The sequence below is a fragment of the Rhinoderma darwinii genome, chromosome 6 (assembly GCF_050947455.1).
Source record: "Rhinoderma darwinii isolate aRhiDar2 chromosome 6, aRhiDar2.hap1, whole genome shotgun sequence".
Classification (NCBI taxonomy): Eukaryota; Metazoa; Chordata; class Amphibia; order Anura; family Rhinodermatidae; genus Rhinoderma; species Rhinoderma darwinii.
In genome coordinates this window covers 97,375,354-97,402,347 of record NC_134692.1, presented here as the reverse complement: position 1 = coordinate 97,402,347, position 26,994 = coordinate 97,375,354, and the positions used below count along the sequence as shown (strand labels likewise).

Genomic DNA, 26,994 nt, shown 5'->3' with positions numbered 1-26,994 from the left:
GACCACTTTGATCTGACCCCGACTGAATATTACCATACTTTAGACAGTCGACTAAACACATTTGTTCGGAAGATTCAAAACCAGCTTTGTACTTTAAATTCACATACTTTCGTCCAAATCACATAAAACATATAAGTTCGCAAATCCAAACATCAAAGAAATAACATGGATTTTGAACTACGTAACAGATCACCTTCACAGTACCAAATTAAACATCTAACTTGCCCGTACATGAATTATACAACTATGTATTTTAAAATAGTGCGTTTACGATACGAATTAAAAATCAAAAAATTCAAAAAATAGATCTGGATATATAGAATTAATGAAGTTCTCCAGTTCCACAAAGAAGTCAATATATCCAATAAACTAGTCGCTCTATCAATATCAATTCACTAATAAATAAACTAAAAATCATAAATAACGAAACCCGAAAACATGAATTAAATACTAAAACACTAAGATACTGACATATATCAAGAAATATAACACCAGTATTTTATTATTTTAAATGCACGTCTTTTCTATTACTTTTTTAAAACATATTTAATAGTTCTTCATTTATTATTATTTTTTTCCAATGGTAGGCGTTATCTCACTTGTTTAGTCAGTCTCCCGACGCACTCGCGTCTTTTAGGTAACTAAACAAGAATTTTTTTCTGTCATAACACTAATACTCCAGACAAATAAAAACAATTTTAAATAAATAGAGTTACCTAAAAGAAGTCATGAAGTTACAAAACTTTTCGAACCCCTCTGTTTCTATTTTCTATTCTTTGTTACGTCTGAAAAAATGAAAAAAGGAAACAACATATTAAAACAATTTAGTTAGATCGAAACATAAAAACGGAATTCTCCTGTTTTCATGAACAAAGTTTAGATTACAAGAACATACGATCATATATACAAATAAATGCGGATTTCTCAGATAGAATCCAAACCTACGCACGTATCTATAATTAATCTTCGGGTATACAACATAGAAAAACTTTGCATACCGTACAACTGATTCTTCTATAACAAGGAAACAGACAAAAGATTGCGGTCCACGGGGCTCCTCCTTTTCCTCTCCGGCCGTGAACCGCAATTAATTAATTATCTACAAGACTGACTGACTACAAATAGGTCTAGACTGCACAGTCAGACTTATCATAAGCCATGACTAAGGACCTAGCGAGGGTCTGAAACGCGTAGTCTACCGCCTATCCTCTCCTCCTCTCTGTACTCTGGACTACACCTACCTGTCACTTAATTTTTGTTCGTAGCCCCTGTGCTTCGATTTTAACCAAGATCAATTAAACTTGGAAATTTGATTTCCGTTTTAACAAAAAAACTACACTCTCAGCGCTGGTTCCAACTCCCCTGGTTCTGTTGTATCTTCTGCGTGTGCCGACACGAGGATCCGTGTGCTGACTCCTACATCCTTCTCGTGACAAGGTGAGCTGGAGGATTTCTTTCATATTTTTTCCTATAATATTTTTAGAGTTTAGGTCGTTACGGTCGCAGCGATACCAAATATGTATGGTTTTATTATTTTTTTTCAATAATAAATGACTTGATAAGGGAAAAAGGGCGATTGTGTTTTATTTTATTACTTGAAACTTTTAGGGTATGTTCACACGGCCTATTTACGGACGTAATTCGGGCGTTTTTGCCCCGAATTACGTTCGAAAATAGCGCCTCAATAGCGCTGACAAACATCTGCCCATTGAAAGCAATGGGCAGACGTTTGTCTGTTCACACGAGGCGTAATTTACGCGCCGCTGTCAAATGACGGCGCGTAAAAAGACGCCCGCGTCAAAGAAGTGACCTGTCACTTCTTTGGGCGTATTTGGAGCCGTTATTCATTGACTCCAATGAATAGCAGCGCCAATTACGTCCGTAATGGACGCGGCGTTCAAGCGCCTGCACATGCCGTTACGGCTGAAATTACGGGGATGTTTTCAGGCTGAAACATCCCCGTAATTTCAGCCGTTACGGACGCCCTCGTGTGAAAATACCCTCATTGTATGTTTTACAACTTTTATTTTAACTTTTTTTTACACTTTTTTTTTTACACTTTTTGTCCAACTGTTTGTTTGATGTTCTAATACATTGCACTACCTATGTAGTGCAATGTATTGGAACTGTCAGTTGTTCATTAACAGCAAGCCAATCAGGCTCCGCCTCTGGGCGGGGCCTAATCAGCTTACATAATGGCAGACAGGAGTCCATTGTTAGGGCTCCTGTTGCCATGGTAGCAGTCGCTAGCCTTGCCATCGCGTGGCAAGGCTGCCGATTTGCTACAAACCTCTAGGATGCAGCGATAACAATGGATCGCTGCATCGAAGGGGTTAATGCCAGGAATCTGAGCTAGCTCCGGTTCCTGGCGATAGATCGGGGTGTCCGCTGTAACATACAGCGGACACCCACTGCTGATGACGACGGCTCAGCTTCTGAGCCGGAAGCTGAGCCGGCGCCATCTTGCCGATGGTACCGGAAGCCTCCTGGGCCCCGCCGACGACGGGGCATAGGAGGCTTCCGTTACTGGCGGACCGGGAGGTAAGTATTAGCCCTCCGATCGCATTTGCAGCCACCGGCAACCCAGCGATCACGTAGCTGGGGTGCCGGTGGCTATAAACTCCTCACATGCTGCAATCTCTATTGAACGCAGCATGTGAGGGGTTAATCGGCCGGATCGGATGCTCGCTCCGGTCCTGGCCGATACCTCAGGGTGACAGCTGTAACATACAGCTGTCACCCGGCGGTGATGTCGCTGGCTCCGCTCCTGAGCCAGCTTCATCTCCATCACGTACAGTTACATGAAAAGGCGGTAAGACACCAGTTTTAATCACGTAACTGTACGTGATTGGGCGGGAAGGGGTTAAAGGGAACATGAAACAAACAATATCAGACATTACATAGTGACAAAGTTAATTTACAATTCAAACCTGAGGAGTGTGGACCCTGCTCCCAAGAGCTTACAATCCATGAGGAAATAAGGGAGACACAAAGTGTAACAGTGTTTGTTCAGTACAATAGTCCAGCCATTTTTATACACATGGGGTGGTACACATAAAGCTGCATGAGCCGGTCACCAGCCAGTATCCGTGTATGACGGACATGAAGAGGAGTGTGAGGGAATCTTATTCTGATGACTAATCTAAAAGGAGGGCCATGGAAAGGAGTCAGATTGCTATCCATTATCCCAGTTACAAAAAAAACTGTGAACAATTAAAAAAGTAAAAGAAAAGAAGAGTACTTACAGGGACTTTAACTCCTCTTTTTCATTCCGGTTTATTAACCCCACTTACATCCCAAGCCACTTAATTCAGCTAGCCCAAAAACAGAGCAAGCTCACCTGAGGCCCGCAGGCTAATTTATATCTCCTGAGAGGAGTTAACCCCCTAGTCGGCTGCTCAGCAGGAAAGAAGCTGCAAAGAAAAAAAAGGTTTTTAAAATGTGTCAGTTGTGCTATTTTCTATTTGTAAGCACTCAATCTAGTTATTTCGCACAATATCACATACAGCAACACAATCCGGTTTAATAACTCCACTTAGAGCTCACTGCCCCTTTATATATATACTTTATCCGATTGGTTGCTTTGTGCACATAGCATTTCCTACCTTGCCGAGCAAGGGCCTGTTATGGTGCACCACATCACTTGTCACATTCGCCCCTCATATAGGGATTGATGGAGCTAAAGACACGTTAAACAACCAGTCACTGAAAAAAACAAAAACATGGCAGCCCTGCAGGTGTTCTTCTATCTAGTAAACAAACTCTAGTTTGCCACATAGTTGGATTCATTCTCCTCCATTTATTTGAGGATATTGCCCATCACTCCAGTACAGTTTCTTTTTTCTCTGACTGATTTTATATTAGGATAGAATGCTGTCCACAATGACATCATAATGGCACAGATGCGGGACATAGTCATAAGTACAGGCAAATGCGTCTATAGCAACATGTATCCGTTAACCAGATATCTCCTCTATTTCATGTGGAAATGTAAAAAGAATTTGAAGAAAACATTATATACCCATAGTGTCTGAAATAATACCCATTATACTCCTTTAAAAAAAATTTGCTCAGCATGATCACCACACGACTAGACGAATAACTTTAGGGGTCTAGTTTTTAAAATGCGGATATTTCTGGGTGTTTCTTTTTGTTCAGGCAGCTCAATACCTCTAAATGCATGATATGGGTCCTAGAATTTATTAAATTGTGCCCTGAAATCCAAAGGGTGCTCCCTCTCTGTTTGGCCCAGCAACATGTCTAGTAAGAAGATTGAGTGGCATTTGTACCACCAGTCTTAACCCCTTCCCGCTCCTGGACGTACTATTAGGTCATGGTAGTTGTATCGTTCGCGCTCCATGACCTAATAGTACGTCTCGGGAGTAACGGCCGTTTCGGCCGTCCTTCCGACACATACAGGAGCTGTGACAGCTGCTGTCTCGTACAGCAGCTGTCACAGCTCCTACAGCGGGGACCGATCGCTGTGTCCCCGCTGATTAACCCCTTAAAAGCCGCGTTCTATAGAGATCGCGGCTTTTTAGGGGTTAAGCTGCCATCGCCAGCCTGCTACATGATAGCGGCCGGCGATGGTGACTATGGCAACCGGACACCAAACAATGGCGTCCGGCTATGCCATAGACGGAAGCCTAGTGGGTCCTGACAAAGTCAGGACCCACTATGCTTACTGTCAGTGAGTAGCTGACAATTCTAATACACTGCACTACGCATGTAGTGCAGTGTATTAGAATTGCGATCAGGGCCTCCTGCCCTCAAGTCCACTAGTGGGACAAAGTAATAAAGTAAAAAAAGATGTGTAAAAATAAGAAAATAAAAGTTTTAAAAGTATTAAAAGTAAAAATCCCCCTTTTTTCCTTATCAGTCCTTTATTATTAATAAAAATATATAAACAAACAAATAAACTATACATAATTGGTATCGCCGCGTCCGTAACGGCCTGAACTACAAAATGATTTCGTTATTTATCCCGCACGGTGAACGCCGTAAAAGAAAATAATAATAAACTGTACCAGAATCACAATTGTTTGGTCACTTCACCTCACAAAAAATGTAATAAAAAGAGATCAAAAAGTACCTAAAAATGGTACTGATCGAAACTACAGTTCGTTACGCAAAAAATAAGTCCTCGCATGGCTTTATTGATTGAAAAATAAAAACATTTTGGCGCTTAGAATAAGGTAAATGGTAGAAAAGTGAATGATTTTTTATAAAACTTATTTTATTGTGCAAACGCCATAAGACATAAAAAAAACCTATAAACATCTGGTATCGCCGTAATCGTATCGCCCCGCAGAATAAAGTGAATATGTCATTTATAGCGCTGTAAAAAAAAGAGAATAAAAAACAATAGTAGAATTGCTGTTTTTTAGTCACCACGCCACCTAAAAATAGAATAAAAACTGATCAAAAAGCCGCATGCACCCCAAGAAAACTACAATGGAGTCCTCAAGGGGTCTAGTTTCCAAATTGAGGTCACTTTTGGGGGGTTTCCAATGTTTTGGCACCACAAGACCTCTTCAAACCGGACACGGTGCCTAATAAAAAAGAGGCCGCAAAATCCACTAGGTGCTCCTTTGCTTCGGAGGCCGGTGCTTCAGTCCATTAGCGCACTAGGGCCACATGTGGGATATTTCTCAAAATTGCAGAATCTGGGCAATACTTATGAGGGTATGTTCACACGGCAGCATCCGTAACGGCTGAAATTACGGGGATGTTTTCTCCTGAAAACATCCCCGTCATTTCAGCCGTAACGGCATGTGCAGGCGCCTGAACGCTGCGTCCATTACGGACGTAATTGGCACTGCTTTTCATTGGAGTCAATGAATAACGGCTCCAATTACGCCCCAAGAAGTGACAGGTCACTTCTTTGACGCGGGAGTCTATTTACGCGCCGTCTTTTGACAGTGGCGCGTAAATATACGCCTCGTGTGAACAGACAAACGTCAGCCCATTGCTTTCAATGGGCAGATGTTTGTCAACGCTATCGAGGCGCATTTTTCGGACGTAATTCGGGGCAAAAACGCCCGAATTACATCTGTAATTAGTGTGTGTGAACATACCCTTAAGTTGCGTTTCTCTGATAAATCCTTTTGTGTTATAAAAAAAATGGTATAAAGAGGATTTTCGGACAAAAAAATAAATTTAAATTTCACCTCTACTTTGCTCTAAATTTCTGTGAAACACCTAAAGGGTTCATAAACTTTCTAAATGCTGTTGTGAATACTTTGAGGGGTCTAGTTTCTAAAATGGGGTGTTTGATAGAGGTTTCTAATATATGGGCCCCTCAAAGCAACTTCAGAACTGAACTGTAACCTAAAAAAATAAATAAATTAGGCAATACTTCGCTTCTTACATTATACTGATAATGAGCCATGCCCACCCCGAGATGACCCCAGTTTTGACCGTTTGTATAAACGGAGACCCCTATTAGACCGTTTCAGTGCCCGGTTTTCTCAAGCATACACCCCCGAGAAGTGTATTTCTATTGATGAGTCCCTGGTACATTTTAAAGGGAGGCTTCAATTCCGCGAGTACCTGCCGGGTAAGAGGGCAAGGTATGGCGTGAAGATGTATAAGCTGTGCGAGAGTGCATCAGGGTATACCTACAGATTTAGGATATATGAAGGAAAGGCCACCCCCAAACCAGACTGCATCCTGGACTACAATAGGTACATGGGAGGGGTGGACTTGTCAGCTCAAGTCCTGAAGCCCTACAGCGCCATGCGGTGTGGTATAAGAAGCTGGCCGTGCACATCATACAAATTGTATTGTACAATGCGTACGTGCTATGTCGATGTGCAGGCCAGAGGGGAACTTTCCTGGAATTTCAAGAGGTGATTATCAAGAACCTAATCTTTAGGGACCGGGAAGGGGGGGCACCCAGTACTTCTGGAAGCGGGGCCACACGCATCGTACCAGGGTGGCAACACTTTCCAGGAGAAGTTCCCCAAACTGGCAAGAAGGGAAAAAGTCAAAAGAGGTGCAAAGTTTGCAATAAGAGGGCGATAAGGGATGACACAATATATCAATATGACACGTGTCCCGAATAACCAGAGCTCTGTATGAAAGAGTGTTTTAAAATTTATCATACATCCCTTGGTTTATAATTTACTCAAATTTTACTTACCCTGATGTACTCCGCACAGCTTATCCGCCCTCTGGGCCCTGCCGTGTGCCCAGGCAGCTGATAACAGCCACATGTAGGGTATTGCCATACCCGGGAGAAACCACATTACAGTTTATGGGGTGTAGGTCGCCGGTCAAAATGCTCACTACACCTCTAGATGGATGCCTTAAGGGTGTAGTTTTTAAAACCGGGTCACTTCTTGCGGGTTTCAACTGTACTGGTACCTCAGGGGCTTCTGCATACATGACTTCGCACTAGAAAATCCCCAGTAGGCCAAATGGTGGTCCTTTCCTTCTGAGCCCTCCCATGGGCCCAAACGGCAGTTTATCACCACAAATGGGGTATTGCGGCACTCAGAACAAATTGCGCAACAGAATGGGGTATTTTGTTTCTTGTGAAAATAAGACATTTTCAGCCAAATCTACATATTATTTGAAAAAAATAATTTTGTTTTAATTCCCAGCCCAATTCAAATAAGTTCTGTGAAAAACTATGGGGTCTAAATGGTCACATTACCCATAAATGAATTCCTTGAGGGGTGTCGTTTCCAAAATGGGGTCACTTCTGGTGGGTTTCCATTGTTTTGATACCTCTGGGGCTCTGCAAATTCGACACGGCACCCGAAAACCAAACCAGAAAAATCTGCACTCCAAAGAACACACAGCGCTCCTTCCGTTCTGAGGCCTCCCATGGGCCCAAACGGCAGTTTATCGCCACAAATGGGGTATTGCTGCACTCAGGAGAAATTGGGCAACAAAATGGGGTCTTTTGTTCCCTGTGAGAATAAGAAATTTTTATCACAAACGACATTTTATTGGAAAAATTAATTTTTTTTTCATTTCACAGCCCAATTCAAATACGTGCTGTGAAAAAACTATGCGGTCAAAATGGTAAAAACAACCATAAATAAATTCCTTGAGGGGTGTAGTTTCCAAAATGGGTTCACTATTGGGGGATTCCTACTGTTTTGGCACCTCAACACCTTTTCAAACCTGGCATGCTGCCTAAAATATATTCTAATAAAAAAGAGGACTCAAAATGCACTAGGTGCTTCTTTGCTTCTAGGGCTTGTGTTTTATTCCACGAGCGCAGTAGAGCCACATGTGGGACATTTCTAAAAACTGCAGAATCTGGACAATACATATTTAGTAGTGTTTCTCTGGTAAAACCTTTTGTGTTACAGAAAAAAAATTGAATAAAATTGAAATTCAGCAAGAAAAATGAAATTTGCAAATTTCACCTCTACTTTGCTTTAATTCCTGTGAAATGCCTGAAGGGTTAAAAAACTTTCTAAATGCTGTTTTGAATACTTTGAGGGGTCTAGTTTTTAAAATGGGGTGTTTTATCAGTGTTTCTAATACATAGGCCCCTCAAAGCCACTTCAGAACTGAACAGGTACCTTAAAAAAAAAGGCTTTTGAAATTTTCTTAAAAATATGAGAAATTGCTGTTTATGTTCTAAGTCTTGTAACGTCCAAGAAAAATAAAAGAATGTTCAAAAAACAATGCCAATCTAAAGTAGACATATGGGAAATGTGAACTATTAACTATTTTGGGTGGTATAACCGTCTGTTTTAGAAGCAGATGCATTTAAATTCTGAAAAATTCTGTTTTTTCAACATTTTCTCTAAATTTTGAAATTTTTCACCAATAAACACTGAATATATCGACCAAATTTTACCACGAACATGAAGCCCAATGTGTCACGAGAAAAAAATCTCAGAATCGCTTGGATAGGTTTAAGCATTCCAAAGTTATTACCACATAAAGTGAAATATGTCAGATGTGAAAAATGGGCTTTGAGCCTTAAGGCCAAAACTAGGCTGCGTCCTTAAAGGGTTAATGTATTTCCCCTCATTGTGTCCAAAAATGTAAAGGTTTTTTCCAAGTTGTAAAATGTATTACCTCTCCTAAGGATATGTAATATTTGTGGGGATGTGATAGTGGGGGTACCCCATAGTCTATAATCAGGCATAGAGCTTAGGTCATGCATTGCAACACGCTCGACAATAATCTATAGCAGATACAGAAAAGTTTGACTGAGCATTTCATATATCTCCTCCCTTGTTGCAGAATTTCTCATGCATCCGAATGGGCTTTGTAGAAATCCAGAAACAAAGAAATAGATCGCAGCACTCCAATAGAAGAAATCTTTGTGTTTAATTCACCAAAATATCACCTGCTTGGCAGGTGATATTTTGGTGAATTAAACACAAAGATTTCTTCTATTGAACTGCTGCGGTCTCTTTCTTTGTTTCTGTATTTACTTCTTTCCCTGGACCAGGGATTATCCGCTGCGTGCACCCCCCTGAAGTTGGGATCCATTTGTGGTCCGTACAAGTTTGACAGCTGGTTGTGCTGCTGATATCTATCTTTTCTTTGTAGAAATCCAGGCACATGCTCAATAACAGCCCCATTCAGATGTATGGAACAGATTTATCAGTTGCAGAAATTTCTGCAACAATTCTGCTGCATGTGAACTTACCCTTAGGCGTTGTTCACGTTGAAGCTATGGATTTTTTTTTATTTTACAGAATCCACAATGGATATGATAGATCTGATATGTAACAGTTCCTAATGGAGCCCTTCATGTTCTACACATGTATTTAGATGTTTGTACTGAAAGAAAGAAGCCTTGAGCGCTTTTTAAGATTTTTGCCTTATTTCAATTTATGGTTATTGATTTTTTTATGTATCTTTTAGCTTTTCACTTTTTTTTTATTTTTTATTTTAGTCCCTGTCAGATTTTAAAGTTTTACAATATGCAATGCATATATATATATGACTACCGTTTTATTGGAAGGAAGATATACTTGAATGGTTTTATTAAATTAGGTGAAATCTTAAAAGCTTTCAGAAGTAAGATGTTGAAAATAGTTTTACTAATCTGAGCGAGTACAATAAACACTGCATCATGTAGGCATTATACAAATATAATCATATCAAAATATTGTAACCGTTATTTTTTTTCTCTATAAATCAATAGTACAAGCAAAGAAACTTTGTAGCATATCTTATTAGGGAAAAAAGCCTCTTTCTCCAGTTATCAGGCACTCCTTCCACTCTCCTCTGCCTCCTGCACTGATCTATCACTCTCAATTCATTGATAAAATCTGTATATAGTGAAGCAGAGAGGTAGACAGCTCACTGAAGGATCAGGTTACAAGCGGCCCATAAAAGTTTATGTAGAGGGGAAGGGGGAACAGGAAAATGACGGTGCTGCTGGAGGGAGACAGAGAGAGACACAGAAACACGCTGCAGCTTCTACTGTTATATCTCACCCCAGTGCTTAATTCACAGCTACACTGCTCCTTAATGCTGTATGATGTCCTACATGCTGCTGATGTTTCTAGTAAGTGTTATATTTCTCTCCAGTGCTGGATTCTATTAAAACATTTACTAGAAGCAGCAGCAGTATCTGTCTGTGTTTTTCTCTGCAACTGCTCCCTCCTCCTGTTCCCCCTCACCTCTACATAAACAGACTGGGCTGTCTGAGGTAACTGCCTACTCTTTCTAACAGCTTAGATGCTATAGTCGTTATTAAATGTAGCATCTAAGGGGTTAAACGGCTGGGTTCGGAGTATAACCCGATCCCAGACATTGCAGTAAGGTGTTGGCTGTATGTATCAGCAAACACCCGCTGAGTATAGAGCGGGCTCAGCCCGTGAGCCCACTCCATACTCTCCCTTGGTGGCTGTCACATACAGTTACGTCGCATGTTGCTAAAGGGTTAAACTGAACTTTTATATTTGAATATAATTTGTTTTCTGTTTCTAAATAGGTTGAAAATTCTGCACTGATTAATTTCTTTATAGAGATCAGAGTTTGTTTTTCAGATACAAATCGCCAAATTCCCTGCATAACAGTCTGGCTTTCTGCAGCCACCTCTAGAGGGAGCACGGGAGCTTACTGAATACCGTTATACATTGAACTGAATAATAACATAATATGCAGTAAGCTCTTATGCTCCCTCTATTGGCAGATGCAGGCGGCCAGAACGTTTTGTTTTAGATGTAGGGCTAAGCAGGGAATTTGGAGCTCATAAACCATTCTTACAATCACGTTAAAAACATATTAAGAAATTAATCAGTACAGAATTTTGGACCTACAATTGGCATGATGCTAAAAAGTGGATATTCACTTTAAAGAGGCTCTGTCACCACATTATAAGTGCCGTATCTCCTACATAAGGAGATGGGCGCTATAATGTAGATGACAGCAGTGCTTTTTATTTAGAAAAACAATCTATTTTTACCACGTTAGGAGCGATTTTAGCTTTATGCTAATTAATTTCTTAATGCCCAACTGGGCGTGTTTCTACTTTAGACCAAGACTATGCGCTGAGGAAATTAATGGAGAGAAGTGCATGATGCTGATTGGGCGTTGTACACTCCTCTGTACAACGCCCAATCAGCATCATGCACTTCTCTCCATTAATTTCCTCAGCGCATAGGGATCCTGCTAGATCAGTATGTGCTCTCTTTTATACTGACACATTAACGTTACTGAAGTGTCCTGACAGTGAATAGACATTCCTTCCAGCCAGGACGGGATGTCTATTCACAATCCTGGCACTTCGGTAATGTTTCTGTGGTACTTATAGCAGAGCAAGCGTAATCTCGCTGTAGCCTGTCATTTACAGCGAGATCTCGCGAGATTACACTTTGCTCTGCTGTACGTACCACAGAAACGTTACCAAAGTGTTGGGATTGTGAATAGACATCCCGTCCTGGCTAGCAGGTTCCCTATGCGCTGACTAAATGAATGGGGAGAAGTGTATGACGCTGATTGGTCACTGATTGGTCAGCGTCATACACTCCTAAGTACAACGCCCACTTAGTCTAAAGTAAAAACACGCCCAGTTGGGCAGTAAGAAAGTAATTAGCATAAAGCTAAAATCGCTAATAACGTGGTAAAAATAGATTGTTTTTCTAAATAAAAAGCACTGCTGTCACCTACATTATAGCGCCCATCTCCTTATGTAGGAGATAGGGCACTTATAATGTGGTAACAGAGCCTCTTTAAGCTTTGTTCCGATCATGTCAGTCATATTCTATATATCTCTACACAAAGTATTTTTCCAAAAACGAGCATGGGTGACATCAGAGGGCAGGACAATGTAGTACTTAATGTTTTTTGTTTTTTTGTTTTTTTACCATGCCTAATGCTCCAATTTGCAGGAAATTACTTAGTAATCAAATATGTTGGGATGAAGAAAACTAATGTGTCATTCTCTATATATTTTTTTTCCATAAAAAGAAAATCACTTAAATGTGGATAATTTCTATGTTTTCAGGTTTTTAATTTGTTTTTCTTGCAGTCATGCTGTGTGGTTTATGTGGGTATTCAGACTTTTACAAACTAGAATGGATGAATCAAATTATCAGCTGGCAAGATCCAATCATTGGCTGTTTTGGTGATATAGGTAAGATTTATGGCCATCATTTTCAGCTCTGCATATACAAATAGTTCATACAAATGTTTCATTAGGTTTCTTAGTGCAGCAATTTTGTTTCATTACCAATTACCTTTTATTGTAAAAAAAAATTCTTGTGAAACAGGATTGTTTTTAGCTATTTTTTAGAGCAAATGTATAATCAACTAATTATTGGGAAATGATCAGCCTTACAATTTAATCAGTAAGCTCTATAATTATATTTTGATCATAAATCAACATCACACTAATTGTGTAAGCTAATTAAGTGATCAAGGCTTCTCATTTAAATAGTTTGGCATAGACACAAACACCTGCCATCATAAACAGCTAGGAATACTTAAAAGTACAATCTTACAAAAATAACCCATTATGTAGGCAAAGTATGTTTCAAAATGGATGACTTCACTTATTTCAATATTACACCATTTTCTCATCATAATTTATTATTTTATATATTATATTTTATTAAAGAAGAACTTCAGAAACTCCTTCAAACCCCGCCCCAAAAATGCTAAATTGCCCTAATTTATGGGTAACAATTACCTGATTATACTTTATTTATTGTACTTAAATGGAGACTAAATTTTAAAACAACTTGTGCTGATCAGAGCAGAGGAGACCGACTGCATAAGGTGGAGGTGTGTCTCTTCACTGCCTGGCTATACATTTCTATGGAAAGAGGAGGGGGTGCAGTAGGAGGGAGCAGAGAGCGAGTGTGACTCAGCAAGACATGTTGCATGTAAGTCTATGGAGGGAGCAGGAGTCAGTAGGGGGAGGAAGTAGGAGCAAAAAGAAACACACAGACGCTGCTGGTAAGATGTAAAGCTGACTCTAGTCCTGGATTCTCATCTACACTGCTCATTACTGTTGTGTAATCTCCTCCATGCAACATATTCTATATATGTGATAGATAGGAATAGGAGAGCAGGATTCTCCTCTTCTATTATGTGTAGTGTATAGAAGACATGATAGCCATTAGGCTCCACCCACTAGCTTTGAGACAACTGACAATTAAGAAATGGAGCCTGCAGAGGGGGAAAACTGCTAAATAATGGCACATACAAGTCATAAAATGGCCATAAATAGTGTTATTCCAGATGCACACACATATAATAGCTTATTCTGAAAAGTCACCTGAAATGTTATATACACTTTAAATTGCTTGTAGATTATATTAATTTTGTTTGTGGCATCGTAAAAATCATCTCTCGAGACTTCCTACTGGGCTTATAAGAAGTCTGAACCGACCCATGTTTTTATGGCCTATTAGGGCACATGGACATCATAGACAAGGCTTCTCCACTCGGGAGCCACCACTCTGAGCCAGAACGGAGAGTCACTCTGTAAGACCAGCGCTCGCTCTGGCGAACACGAGCCGTCCTTGTAGTACATCTGAATGGCAGCCATGTAATACTACATTTCCCTTGCTTGGCCGCTACTTCCCCAGTAAAGCTTTCTATTCGCTGCCCATGCTCCATTTGTAGGGAGGTTGTGTCTGATGAGACAACCCCTATCATTAAAGCCTGCCACAAACTTACTGTGGGCAGTCGTAGGACTTAAAATTGCGCTATTAAAAATGTACAGTGCGGACTTGAGCTGGCAGTCAAGGAAAGAAGACATAATTATTTATTTTTTCAACTTTTGCCTTTTTTAAATACACAGAGTCTAAGAAAGCAAAGTTAATTTTGTATGGAAAGAATATTATATAAAGATACAGAGGTATTGTAGAGATGTTTTTTACTTTTCATGTACTATAAGGGGGAGTTCACACTGAGTTTTTTTGACGTGGAAACCGCGCCGAAAATGCCTCCCATTGATTTCAATGGGAGGCGGAGGCGTTCGGGGAAAAATAAGGGACATGCCCTATCTTTGGGCGTTGACGCTTCTGACCTCCCATTGACATCAATAGGAGGCAGAAGAAGCGTATTTCGCTGCGTTTTTGGCCCGCGGCGCTCAATAGCCGCAGGCGAAAGACGCTGCGAAAATCGGCGTGCAGGCAGAGCAAAATCTGCCTCTAAATTCCAAACGGAATTTTGAGGCAGATTTTCCTCCTGCAAAAAAAACTCAGTGTGAACTCAGCCTAAGAGCTTATCATCTTTGGGTCACAATTTAGTTGACAAAACAACATCTGAGGCCAGTGAGATCTGAATACATCACGTATTAACCCTTTAGTGATAAGCCTATTTTGAGCCTTAATGACCAGACATTTTTTCATTGTTACATTTCAAAAGCCATAACTTTTTCATGGGATGAGTTTTCTTTTTTAATGGCACCATTTTAGGGTAGATATAATATATTGACTAGCTTTTATCAACTTTGCCGAAGGGTAATGGAAAAAAAAGAGCAAATTGGCCATACTTTTTTGCGTTTTAAATTTACGCCATTAATTATGTGGCATTATAAACATAATAGCTTTATTATTCAGGTCGTTATGATTATGGCACTACCAATAGTTTATTTTTGTTTTACTATTTTTGCACAATAAAAACACTGTTTTTTAAAAAAGTATTTGTTTTTTAATTGCCATAATGTTCGATCCATAAAATTTTTTTATTTTCCCTCTGACATAGCTGTAGGGGGGCTTATTTTTTGCAGGACAACTAGTCGTTTTTATTGGTACCATTTTGTGGTACATACAACTTTTTGATCGCTTCTTATTGCGTTTATTTGGAAGGCAGGATGAACAGAAAAAAAAGTTCTGGCTTTGTTTTTTTTCATTTTATTATTTAGTGTGTTCATCATGTTGATTTAATAACAGAATATTTTTATAGCTTAGGTCATTACAAATGCGGCAATACCAATTATGTGTAGCTTTTTTTTTTCATAATAGAGCATTTTGCAAGGGGACAAAATGGGTTTTACTCAGACGGCCGTGTTCGGTCCGTGATATACGGGACAGCATGTCGGCCGCATTTCCTGGACCGAACACAGGCCCCCTAGCATCATAGTTATGTATGACGCTAGGTGTCCCTGCCTCCCCCTGGGGACAGTATGCCCATGGAGAGGCAAGGTCACCTAGCGTCATACATAACTATGATTCCAGGATCCCGGCTCCCTGAACTGTATTCGGTCCGGGAAATGACGCCGAAATGCGGTCCGTATATCACGAACCAAACAAGGCTTTGGGACCCGCACGTATTTCTAGAACGGGGCCCCCGTACTAGCTTACTGGGCTCTGCTGCCTCCCAGCCACTTCCTGGTTAGGTGGTCGGGAGTTACAGAAACAGCTGAGCTCACTGAGTTACATTATTTCCGTAACTCCCATAGAAGTGAATGGGAGTCACTGAAACAATGTAGCACGGCGAGCTATGCTGTTTCCGGAGCTTGGTAGCTTGCCATGCTGCGCTGTCTCCGGAACTCCCATTAATTTCTATGGGCGTTATGGAAACAGCGTAGCTCAGTAAGCTCGGCTGTTTCCTTAACTCCTGACCGCCTAACCAGGATGTGGTCGGGAGGCAGTGAGAGCCGAGTAAGCTAAAACGGGGTTTAGGGGGCCCCGTTCTAGAGACAGATGCGTGTCCTGTGGATATGCCATAAATGTTCAAGATGGGAAAACCTCTTTATTAATTTTTTTTATAAATTCTTTTATTTTCGTTTTTAAAGCACAAAGAAAAACACACAGTATACTTAGTACAAACCAAGTCGGTATTGACATCGGCCACAGGCCAGTAACTTGTATAACAAAAGTGCAAAAAATTACAATGGAAGGCAGTATACCGCTCAGAACAATAATGGAAGAAATGCAGATATGCACCCTGAACCCGCAGCGATGCATAATACTCCGTAGTCGAGCGGGGAAACAGTAAAGAGAAAGAAAGAACAGCGGGCACAGTAAGAAGAGGGAGAGGAACTAACCTGACACAATTGGGCCTAGGTAAGGAGTCAAGAGGCCATGATGGCCTTGTATTCCACAGAGGATTGAAAACGGATCCATTCACGCCATGTTCTGAGGAAAGAGGCGTGGGATCCTCTCATTGATGCCGTGAGGTCCTCCATTCTCATAATCTCCTGGATCTTGCCACACCACATGCCCACCGACGGGGGACAAGATTGTCTCCACAGCGCGGGAACACACGCTCTAGCCGCATTCACCAAGTGGCGAACAACTGAGCGCCTATACGTAGACAGAGGCATCTCACACAGATGGAGCAGGAAAAGGCCCGGCAACCTCGGGAGGGGGAAATCCGTGAATTTCGAGGAAATGCACCACACCTCGGACCAGAAATCAGTCAAGAGTGGGCAGTCCCAAAAAATATGCAAGATCGTACCCACATGGTCACCACATCTCCAGCACAATGGCGAAACCGCCGGAATCATTGCATTCAATCTGGAAGGCACCCTATACCAACGAGACAGAATCTTGAACCCTGCCTCCTGATATCTACTGGCCATTGAGGATTTATGCGTCATGGTAAACAGACACTCCTTTTGTTCGGGAGTGAATAGTAGACCCAAATCCCTTTCCCAACTAAGCAGGTAAGATGGGGTAGACAGATTGGAAGGCGAGATCAGAAGTGCATAAAGTTTGGACAACGAATGGCGCACCGTGCCCGTGCCTGTGCATAAAAGTTCAAATGGGGAGCCACCACGCGAGTACGCCGCCAGATTAGCTAACGACGCCAGGTAATGTCGTAGCTGGGCGACCTGCCATGCAGAAAAAGGGGCAGGGTCCGAAAGAGACTGTAACTGCGCGCCAGACATCCACCTCTCCTCCTGCAAAAAGTGTACAGCACGTCCTTTACCTGCCTTCAACCAAAGCAGGAAAGGACCACCTTCCCGCCCCAGTGGAAATGCAGGGTTACCCAAAATTGGGAACAGTGGGGAGGGAGACGGGGAGATCTCTGTCCTAGGGAAGAGCCGTGCCGCAACTGCCAGGGTGGGCCCGATCGTCGGGTGTGTCCGCGCTGCCACGGGAGTATGTCTACCCAACCACGGTAAGGCCTGTAGAAGGACTGCCAGAAAAGCCTGTTCCATGGACACCCATTCCTTAATCTCGCTGTGTCTAAACCAGTCCAGAATTCATGTCAAGTGGCAGGCATGGTGGTCGGAAACAAAGTCCGGAAGACCAACATCCCCCTCACACTTTGCACGAAAAAGCATGGAACGCGCAATACGCGCAGGTTTCCCCGCCCAGATAAACTTGTGTAGAAGAGACAGCAGAGACTGAAAGAATGGACGTGGGACATGTATCTGGAGGGCCTGAAAGAGATACAGAATCCGCGGTAAAATATTCATTTTAAATATGGCGCACCTACCAAACCAGGTAAAGGTACCCGACATCCAAGAGTCCAAGTCGCTCTTTACACGTTGAAGAAGCGAAGGGAAGTTCACCGCGTAAAGGTGAGACAGATCACTGGGAAGCCGGACCCCCAGATATTTAAGCGAGTCCCTCGCCCATTTAAAGGGAAAGGATTCAGACAGGTCAGCGACCAGGGTCTGTGGCAACGAGATGTTAAGTGCCTCAGACTTTTGGTAGTTGATCTTGAAGTTGGATAATTTCGAGTATCTACTCAACTCCGCCATCAGGTTGGGCAAGGAAATCCTGGGAGCCGTGAGAAAAAATAGCAGGTCATCCGCGTAGGCAGCGACCTTATAGACCCTACCGCCCAGGCCTACGCCCGCAATGTCTGGATTGGAGCGAATATGGCACTGGAAGGGCTCCAAACATAAAATGAAAATTAATGGGGACAAGGAGCAGCCTTGCCTCGTGCCATTAGTGATTGCAAATGAGGTTGAGTAGTGCCCGTTGACCTTAACCTGAGCCGATGGGGAGGAGTAGAGACCCGAGATCCAATTCATCATGTGAGCCCCTAAGCCCACATGTCGCAAGGTTGCCAGCATAAAATCCCAGTTGACCCTGTCGAAGTCCTTCTCTGCATCCGTCGACAGAAAACAAGTGGGAACGGTCGAAACAGCCGCTAGATACATCAAGATAATCGCTCGTGTTGTATTATCTCGTGCCTCACGCAAGGGCATAAAGTCCACCTGGGCATTGTGTATCACGTTGTGTAGGAGTGGAGTCATCCTCTGTGCCAGGATCTTAGCAAATAGTTTTAAATCCACATCAAGTAGGGAAATAGGACAATAATTCTGGCACAAGGATGAGTCCTTCCCCTCCTTGGGTATGACCGGAATATGAGCCCTCAATGTGTCTCGAGGTATGGAGCCCCCCTCAGTAATAGAATTGAATGCCCGGAGGAAGTGGGGCGAGAGCAATTCCAGGTAGGCCTTATAATATTGTAGGGGCAGACCATCCGGACCCGGTGCCTTCCCCGTGGGTGAGTCCTTCAGTGCCCATGACAGCTCTTCCGGGGTAATGGGTGCCTCCAAGGCCGCAATAGCTTCAGGAGGAATACATTTCATCCCCGATGACCGAAGATACTGCTCGATCTTCTCCAGGTGACCACCACCTTCCGAAGAAGGGGGTGCCCGTGGGAGATTATAAATGGTAATAGGCACGGAAGGCTTCCGATATGTCTTGTGGAAGCTGGAGACGTCTGTTGTGTGAACCCAGAACATAGGGGACATAGGTACGTGAGCGGGTCTTCCTAAGTGCTCGAGCTAAGGTCCTACCAGGTTTGTTACTAAATTCATAAAAGTGTTGTCTACATTTAACTAGGGAGGCCCTCGCCTTTGCATGGCAGAGTGAACGAACCTGCTCGCTCAACTGTCCCAGCTCCGCCCCCATTACCCGATCCTGGGATACCTTATGTGACTGTTCCAGGCGATGTATCCGAGTCAGTAAGTCCCTAAGGTGTGCCGACCGCTCTTTCTTAAGTTTGGTGCCAACACGAATAAAGGAACCGCGCACCACGCATTTATGGGCCTCCCAGATACAAAAAGGGTCCACCCCTGGTGTGGCATTTGTGTCAAAGTACTCCACCAGATCCCTACGAATATCCGAGACCACCGTCGGATCATGTAAGAGCAATTCATTCAATCGCCACTGCCAAGAATGAGGGTGAGCTGAAGGACGAGATAGAGTGAGAGTAATAAGGGCATGGTCAGAAAGTGTAATGTCGTCAATGGAGGTCGATGTGAAGCTAGGGAGGTGTGAGTGACGCAGAAAAAAATAATCGAGTCGGGAGTAGGAGTTGTGGGGGGCCGAGTAAAAGGTATAGTCTTTGGTCGAGGGATGCAGGACACGCCATGCGTCAACCAGTTGGTGTTCATGCAACAGACGTCGTATACGGCGGTGTGCCGCCCTGGGTAAAGAGGAATGCCCTCGTGAGGAGTCTAATATGGGATCCAATGTGACATTCAAATCCCCCCCCCAGTACTAGAGTGCCTTCCAGAAAGCCATCCAACGCCCCAAGAACTCTTTCCAAGAAGGCTACTTGACCAGTGTTAGGGAGATAGTATGAGGCCAGAGTGTACAGTGTGTTATCCAACTTACCCTTCACGAAGAGGTACCGGCCCGCTCCATCTGTGCAAGTGTCCACATGCTCCCAGTGCAGAGAGCGTGAAATCAGGATGGAGACCCCCTTGGTCTTGGAGTCAGGGGACACAATGTGATACCCGTCCGGGTAGTTGGAGTCTATAAGCCTCTGTATGCAGTCAGCCCGAAAGCGGGTTTCCTTCAGGAATGCCACATGTGCTTTTCTTTTCCACAGAAGACGGAGAATGGAGGACCTCTTTTCGGGGATATTCAGTCCCTGTGCGTTCAGAGAAACAACAGTAATGTCAGACATGGTAGTGGACTGAGGAATGGACAGAAGAGGGAAGGGAGGGAGAGGAAGAGAAAGAAAAAGCAAAGCTCCTACAACGATGCTGCTGAACAGCAGCGATAGGAAACACGATGCAAAATCCCTCCAATACTCAACGAGAGCTATGTCGTCCCAGAGGAAGGCCTCCAACACGACACAGCGCACGGAACCCTAATGGGGAACGAGGAAAGACAGCAGTGCAGGAAAACAGTGTCTCACAAATACAGTAAATAACACAAAAATCTCCAAGTAATTACGTCAAAGCTACATCTACTACATGAGCCCACCTTCCCCTTTATAGCTAAACAGTGGAAACATCCTCAACCATTGTAAAACCTCCCCCTCCTGACCCGCATCAAGTACAAATGTCACCGAAGCAACCCCAGCGACGTCATCTTCCACCGCCCACAGAGAACCCTGTGAAAGAAAAAGGAGGGGGTAAAGTGCAATTAACTGTCCACATGTGAATGCAGGAGATCAATCAATCCCTTCGCGGGGAACGCCGTCCTGGGGGCCAAATATTAACGGGCCCGACTCCACGGTCTCCGTGCGGGGATTGTCGCCCTGAAGGTCGGGTCACGGGCAGCTCAGCTCCGGGACGAGGCGGAAAATGAGACACGAACTCTGGAAACGGTCCACCTCTGAGAGCAAACGGTGCCGGGGGTTCAGTCCAGTCCGGTAACCGCACTGGTGAGATCTCCAAAAACTGGAACGCCTCCTCCAGGTCATCTGGGGACCGGACCGCAAAGGATAGCCCCTGTCTACAAAGGATGATGTGAAAGGGATGGCCCCATCTGTAGGTTGTGCCTGCCACCTTTGTCACTTCCAGTAAGGGGCGGACAATTCTGCACATGGAGAGTGTCAGTCTCGAGACATCAGGCAGGACTGAAATCTCGGCACCGTTGAAGGGAACAGCCCCCTTCTCCCAGGCTCTCCGGCAATCTCTTCTTTCTGTTTGTAGAAATGCACTCTACATATCAGATCTCTGGGTCGGTTGCCGTCTCTATTCCGGGGGCCCGCCAGTCTATAAACTCTGTCCATCTCAAAGGGCATATCACGCGGTCGGTCCAGGAGTTTATTAAAAATGTGTGTCACAGCATCATAAAGTCCATCTGGGGGTACAGACTCCGGCAAACCTCTCAACTTCAAGTTGTTACGTCTCCCCCTGTTTTCTACATCATCCAAATGCAGGGAGAAGTCCCGTAATTGCGTAGCTTGGGTGGCCAGGGACTGTGAGAGGACCGAGATATCTACTGCAGATATGGAGTGTTGGCGCTCCAAGGTGTCCACCCTCATAGCTAGATCACGCACCTCCTGTGTGACCGCGCCAATGGCCCTGTCGTGTTTCTCCTCTAGCCGGGTGAGGCGGAGATCCAGGTCAGTTTTGGTGGGCAATACTTTGATCATCTCCCAGAGTTTTGCCAGGGTCCGCTCCATTGATAGCGAGGGGCCCGGGGACGAGTCTGTCTGATGTTCCCCCGTGTGTATCGTCGTGGCCATAGACCCCATGAAGATGGCCGGCGTACCCTGACACAGCAGACAGGCCTGTGGTGGCGGTTGCCGCTGTACGGCCAATGCAAATGGCGCCTCAAATGTCCCATGTCCGGGTGCTGTCTGGGGCAGTATAGGGGAGAAGGCCTCAGCCAGGGGCAGGGGAGCCGACCCTGAAAAGCCTGCCACACACTGACCTCCCTCCTGAGACGACATCTCCAGGGGCTCGAGCGCAGCAGCCGCGCAGCGCCTGACCAGTGGATGAGGGAGCCGGCGAGATCCCATGAGGCGACGGAGGCTGGGTGCGGCCTACAGGGGGAGAGGAAGAAGATCGCGGTGGAGTGCCGTCCAAGGAGGACCGGAGATACCAGCCGATGGATGGGGTGCCCGAGGCATCCGGGAGGTTCCTGCGGCTTCTTCCCTTAGTTATGCTGCGTCGGGGATCGGTAAGTGAGCCCTAACGGGCGGCTTTCTGCAGGGTGAGTCCGGAGCTCTGGACAAACACGTCCTCACACCGCCATGTCTGAGCCACGCCCCCTCGGGAAAACCTCTTTAATACATTTTTAGCATCTTACTGTAGCAACAGCCCAAGGACTGGGCTGCAGTGGGGACATCAGGGGGCAGTGTGAATCTTCCTTGTCACCAAGGGATTTGACTTGGGACCACTCCAGGAGTGGAGTCTAAGGGAACCCCCGGTCTTCACCCTTTAACCCCTGTACCGAGATGTGGACTTCACTATTTATCCCTTTGTGATGGTTGACATTGGTAGAAGCTGTGATTAAATGAAGCAACAGATTAGGGCAGACGGCAGAGGTTTGTCTCGGAAAACTTAGCAATAGGTCAAGGCTGGCGGCAGGCACGGGTGGTCAAAAACAGGCAAGTTCGGTAAATAGGTAATCAAACTATACAGCAAGGAACTTTGGAACTCTAGGAACTCAAAGGAACCAATTTTGCTCTGGCAATGACTACCAGAACAGGAGGAGCTTTTATAGTAGTCCAGGTGATGATTTAAAAATTGGCACGCACTGATCCTTTAAGAACACTTGAATCAGCGTGCAGTAGGACCCTGTGGAGCGCATCAGCGGCTAGAGCGCTGGAATGCAGAAGCAGAACGAGGGGGGCGGCGTGGGATTAGAGGACGCCATGTAGTGGTGAGTATAAAGCACTGGAGGCGGGGAGAAGTGGGGGCTATAACACTTGCTCCAGCAGTCTTTAGTCCTTAGACTGGCGTATCCTGTGATCTTCAGTCTAAGACTGGCGTATACCCTGTGGTGGAAATGCAGGGAAAATTTAATTCCCCACTTATTACAGCCGATTGCTGGGGGTCTAAACAGCTGGATATCGTATGACCAGCTTAACCGGTTGACGACCACTGTGTATATACGGTGCAGGTTAAAATGACTGCCAGGGGTCCTTGAGAGAAGACAGAAGCGTTTTTCGCTACTAATCTATAAAATAGAGGCAGGGGTTGGGCTGCAAAGTTCGAGTGGAAAAATATAGTGTAAAAAAATCAAATGAAATAATTATGTCCCGCAAAGGTCTTTACTAAAGTTTTAAGGGAGAGGCCATCAGCATAAAAATTTAAAGTTAAAAAACCCAAAAAATAAATAAAATAAAAATTACACTTCAAATACTCCGAAGATACACTACCCCAGACAATCATTGTCATAACGCTAGTCCTGATCTAATTACCCTAATAAAAACATGTAATATATCAAAATTTACGTAGACAATGACCATCACAAAAAAAGTCTTTTTTAGGGTATCACTATATTATTACCAGAACAAAAATTAGCTAAGAAGTAAAAAAGCATTTTTAACAAAGAAAAATTTAAACTAGAAGCCTAAAAATGCTTAAATATGAAAAAAAATGTGTGTACAAATGAAAAGAAACCTGCATTTATACAGATAAAAAAAAAAAAATCACGTCGCTAGCCCAACAAATAAAAAATGTATAGCCATGAAACTAACGAGTACTTGGTCCTGTACCGGTTAAAGTTCTAACTTTGGATTATCCAAAGTAGAAATCCCCAGAGTAAACAGCTATAAATACATAAATAGTTAATGAAGTAATGAGTGTGTAATATTATTCAAAATTTATCCTAGGGCACAATTTAAATTCAGAGAATGCTGCCAATAAAAATCGCACTCCAAGAAGAGTTAAAAGAGAGAATGTTTTCAGGTAAGGTAAAGAAAAGATACAGTGTAAGGCCAGGTTCACACATAGGCTGGATTCACACGACCTATTTTCAGGCGTAAACGAGGCGTATTATGCCTCGTTTTACGCCTGAAAATAGGGCTACAATACGTCGGCAAACATCTGCCCATTCATTTGAATGGGTTTGCCAACATATTGTGCAGACGACCTGTAATTTACGCGTCGTCGTTTGACAGCTGTCAAACGACGACGCGTAAATGGACTGCCTCGGCAAAGAAGTGCAGGGCACTTCTTTGCCACGTAATTTGAGCTGTTCTTCATTGAACTCAATGAAGCACAGCTCAAGATTTACGAGCGTCTCAGACGCCTCGTAAATTACGAGGAGGAGCATTTACGTGTGAAACGAGGCAGCTGTTAACAGTCTTTCTTTTCACACGTAAATGCCTCTCATCGTGTGAACATACCCTTAGCGTAAATACTACAGATTTTCTGCAACAGATTTCATTGTGGAAAATCCGCAGTGTATTACAGTAGCAGAAAAGTGGATTAGATCTGGATAAATCTCATCCACGCGCTGCGTAAAAAACCCATTGAAAAAACTATCATAATTATTTTTTTTGATCCGCAGCATGTCAACTTATGTTGCAGAATCGCTGCTTTTCTATTGCGTGTTTCCCCCATTGAATTCAATGGGGAGTTCAACAAAAGACAGATTCTTCCACAAAAATCGCAACTCAGAAAAATAGAAAATGTATATACTTACCCAGAACTCTCTGCTCCTGTGTCCAGCCCAGCCTCCAGGGATAATGTTTCATCCCATTTGACTGCAGCAGCCAATCACAGGGTGCAGCGGTCACATGGGATGAAACGTCTTCCCAGGAGGCCGGAATGCAGGATGTCAGAGGGACGCGTCGCCATGGTTTACGGCCGAAATAAGTATGAAAGGTTATTTTTTTCCTAACGCTGCTTTTCACAGCGGAAACTCCGCCCGAAAAACTGCACCACAATGTGTTGCGGTTTTTCGGGCGGAATGTGTTGCGGCTTCTGGGTCGGATACACTGCGTAGTTTTTCGCAGCATATCTGACCTATGTGAACCTGGCCTAAATGTTACCATACTTCTGTACTGTAGAGCCTTTAACATTCTAGATATACAGTGAAGGAAATAAGTATTTGATCCCTTGCTGATTTTGTAAGTTTGCCCACTGTCAAAGACATGAACAGTCTAGAATTTTTAGGCTAGGTTAATTTTACCAGTGAGAGATAGATTATATAGAAAAAAAAAACTGAAAATCACATAGTCAAAATTATATATATTTATTTGCATTGTGCACAGAGAAATAAGTATTTGATCCCTTTGGCAAACAAGACTTAATACTTGGTGGCAAAACCCTTGTTGGCAAGCACAGCAGTCAGACGTTTTTTGTAGTTGATGATGAGGTTTGCACACATGTTAGATGGAATTTTGGCCCACTCCTCTTTGCAGATCATCTGTAAATCATTAAGATTTCGAGGCTGTCGCTTGGCAACTCGGATCTTCAGCTCCCTCCATAAGTTTTCGATGGGATTAAGGTCTGGAGACTGGCTAGGCCACTCCATGACCTTAACCCCTTAAGGACGCAGCCTAGTTTGGGCCTTAAGGCTCAGAGCCCATTTTTCAAATCTGACATATTTCACTTTATGTGGTAATAACGTCGGAATGCTTAAACCTATCCAAGCGATTCTGAGATTGTTTTCTCGTGACACTTTGGGCTTCATGTTCGTGGTAAAATTTGGTCGATATATTCAGTCTTTATTTGAGAAAAATTGCAAAATTTAGAGAAAATTTAGAAAAAATAGCATTTTTCAGAATTTAAATGCATCTGCTTGAAAAACAGATGGTTATACCACCCAAAATAGTTACTAGTACACATTTCCCATATGTCTACTTTAGATTGGCATCATTTTTTGAACATTATTTTATTTTTCTTGGACGTTACAAGGCTTAGAACATAAACAGCAATTTCTCATATTTTTAAGAAAATTTCAAAAGCCTTTTTTTTAAGGTACCTGTTCAGTTCTGAAGAGGCTTTGAGGGGCCTATGTATTAAAAGCCCCCATAAAGCACCCCATTTTAAAAACTAGACCCCTCAAAGTATTCAAAACAGCATTTAGAAAGTTTTTTAACCCTTTAGGCATTTCACAGGAATTAAAGCAAAGTGGAGGTGAAATTTGCAAATTTCATTTTTCTTTCTGAATTTCAATTTTATTCAATTTTTTTCTGTAACAAAGAAGGTTTTACCAGAGAAACACAACTAAATATGTATTGTCCAGATTCTTCCGTTTTTAGAAATGTCCCACATGTGGCTCTACTGCGCTCGTGGACTAAAGCACAAGCCCCAGAAGCAAAGAAGCACCTAGTGCATTTTGGTGGTGCTTTTTTATTAGCATATATTTTAGGCAGCATGCCAGGTTTGGAGAGGTGTTGAGGTGCCAAAACAGTAGGAATCCCCCAAAACTGACCCCATTTTGGAAACTGCACCCCTCAAGGAATTAATTTATGGTTATTGTTACCATTTTGACCCCGTAGTTTTTTCACAGCGCGTATTTGAATTGGGCTGTGAAATTAAAAGAATGACAATTTTTCCAATAAGATGTCATTTTTGATCAGAATTTCTTATTTTCACAGGGAACAAAATGCCCCATTTTGTTGCCCAATTTGTCCTGAGTGCGGCAATACCCCATTTGTGGTGATAAACTGCTGTTTGGGCCCATGGGAGGCCTCAGAAGGAAAGGAGCGCTATGTGTTCTTAGGAGTCCAGATTTTGCTGGATTGGTTTTCGGGTGCCATGTCGCATTTGCAGAGCCTCAGAGGTATCAAAGCAATGGAAACCCACCAAAAGTGACCCCATTTTGGAAACAAAACCCCTCAAGGAATTTATTTATGGGTGTTGTGACCATTTAGACCCCACAGTTTTTTCACAGAACTTATTTGAATTGGGCTGTGAATTTAAAAAAAAAAACTTTTTTCCAATAAGATGTAGTTTTGGCTCAAAATGTCTTATTTTCACAACGAATAAAA

General features: G+C 43.1%; 1 protein-coding gene across 2 annotated transcripts in view; it reads left to right on the top strand.

The window, feature by feature from the left end:
* Positions 1 to 26,994, top strand: part of C6H16orf89 (chromosome 6 C16orf89 homolog) — a 72,163-nt gene that overhangs the window by 31,462 nt on the left and 13,707 nt on the right. For both annotated transcript variants that reach the window (XR_012849668.1, XM_075831305.1), the window contains 2 exons: positions 12,464 to 12,568; positions 23,884 to 23,959. Coding sequence is in view for 1 of the 2 variants with exons in the window: in XM_075831305.1 (XP_075687420.1) it covers positions 12,464 to 12,568; positions 23,884 to 23,959 (181 nt within the window). In the remaining variant the exon portion in view is untranslated. The remainder of the gene's footprint in view (positions 1 to 12,463; positions 12,569 to 23,883; positions 23,960 to 26,994) is intronic.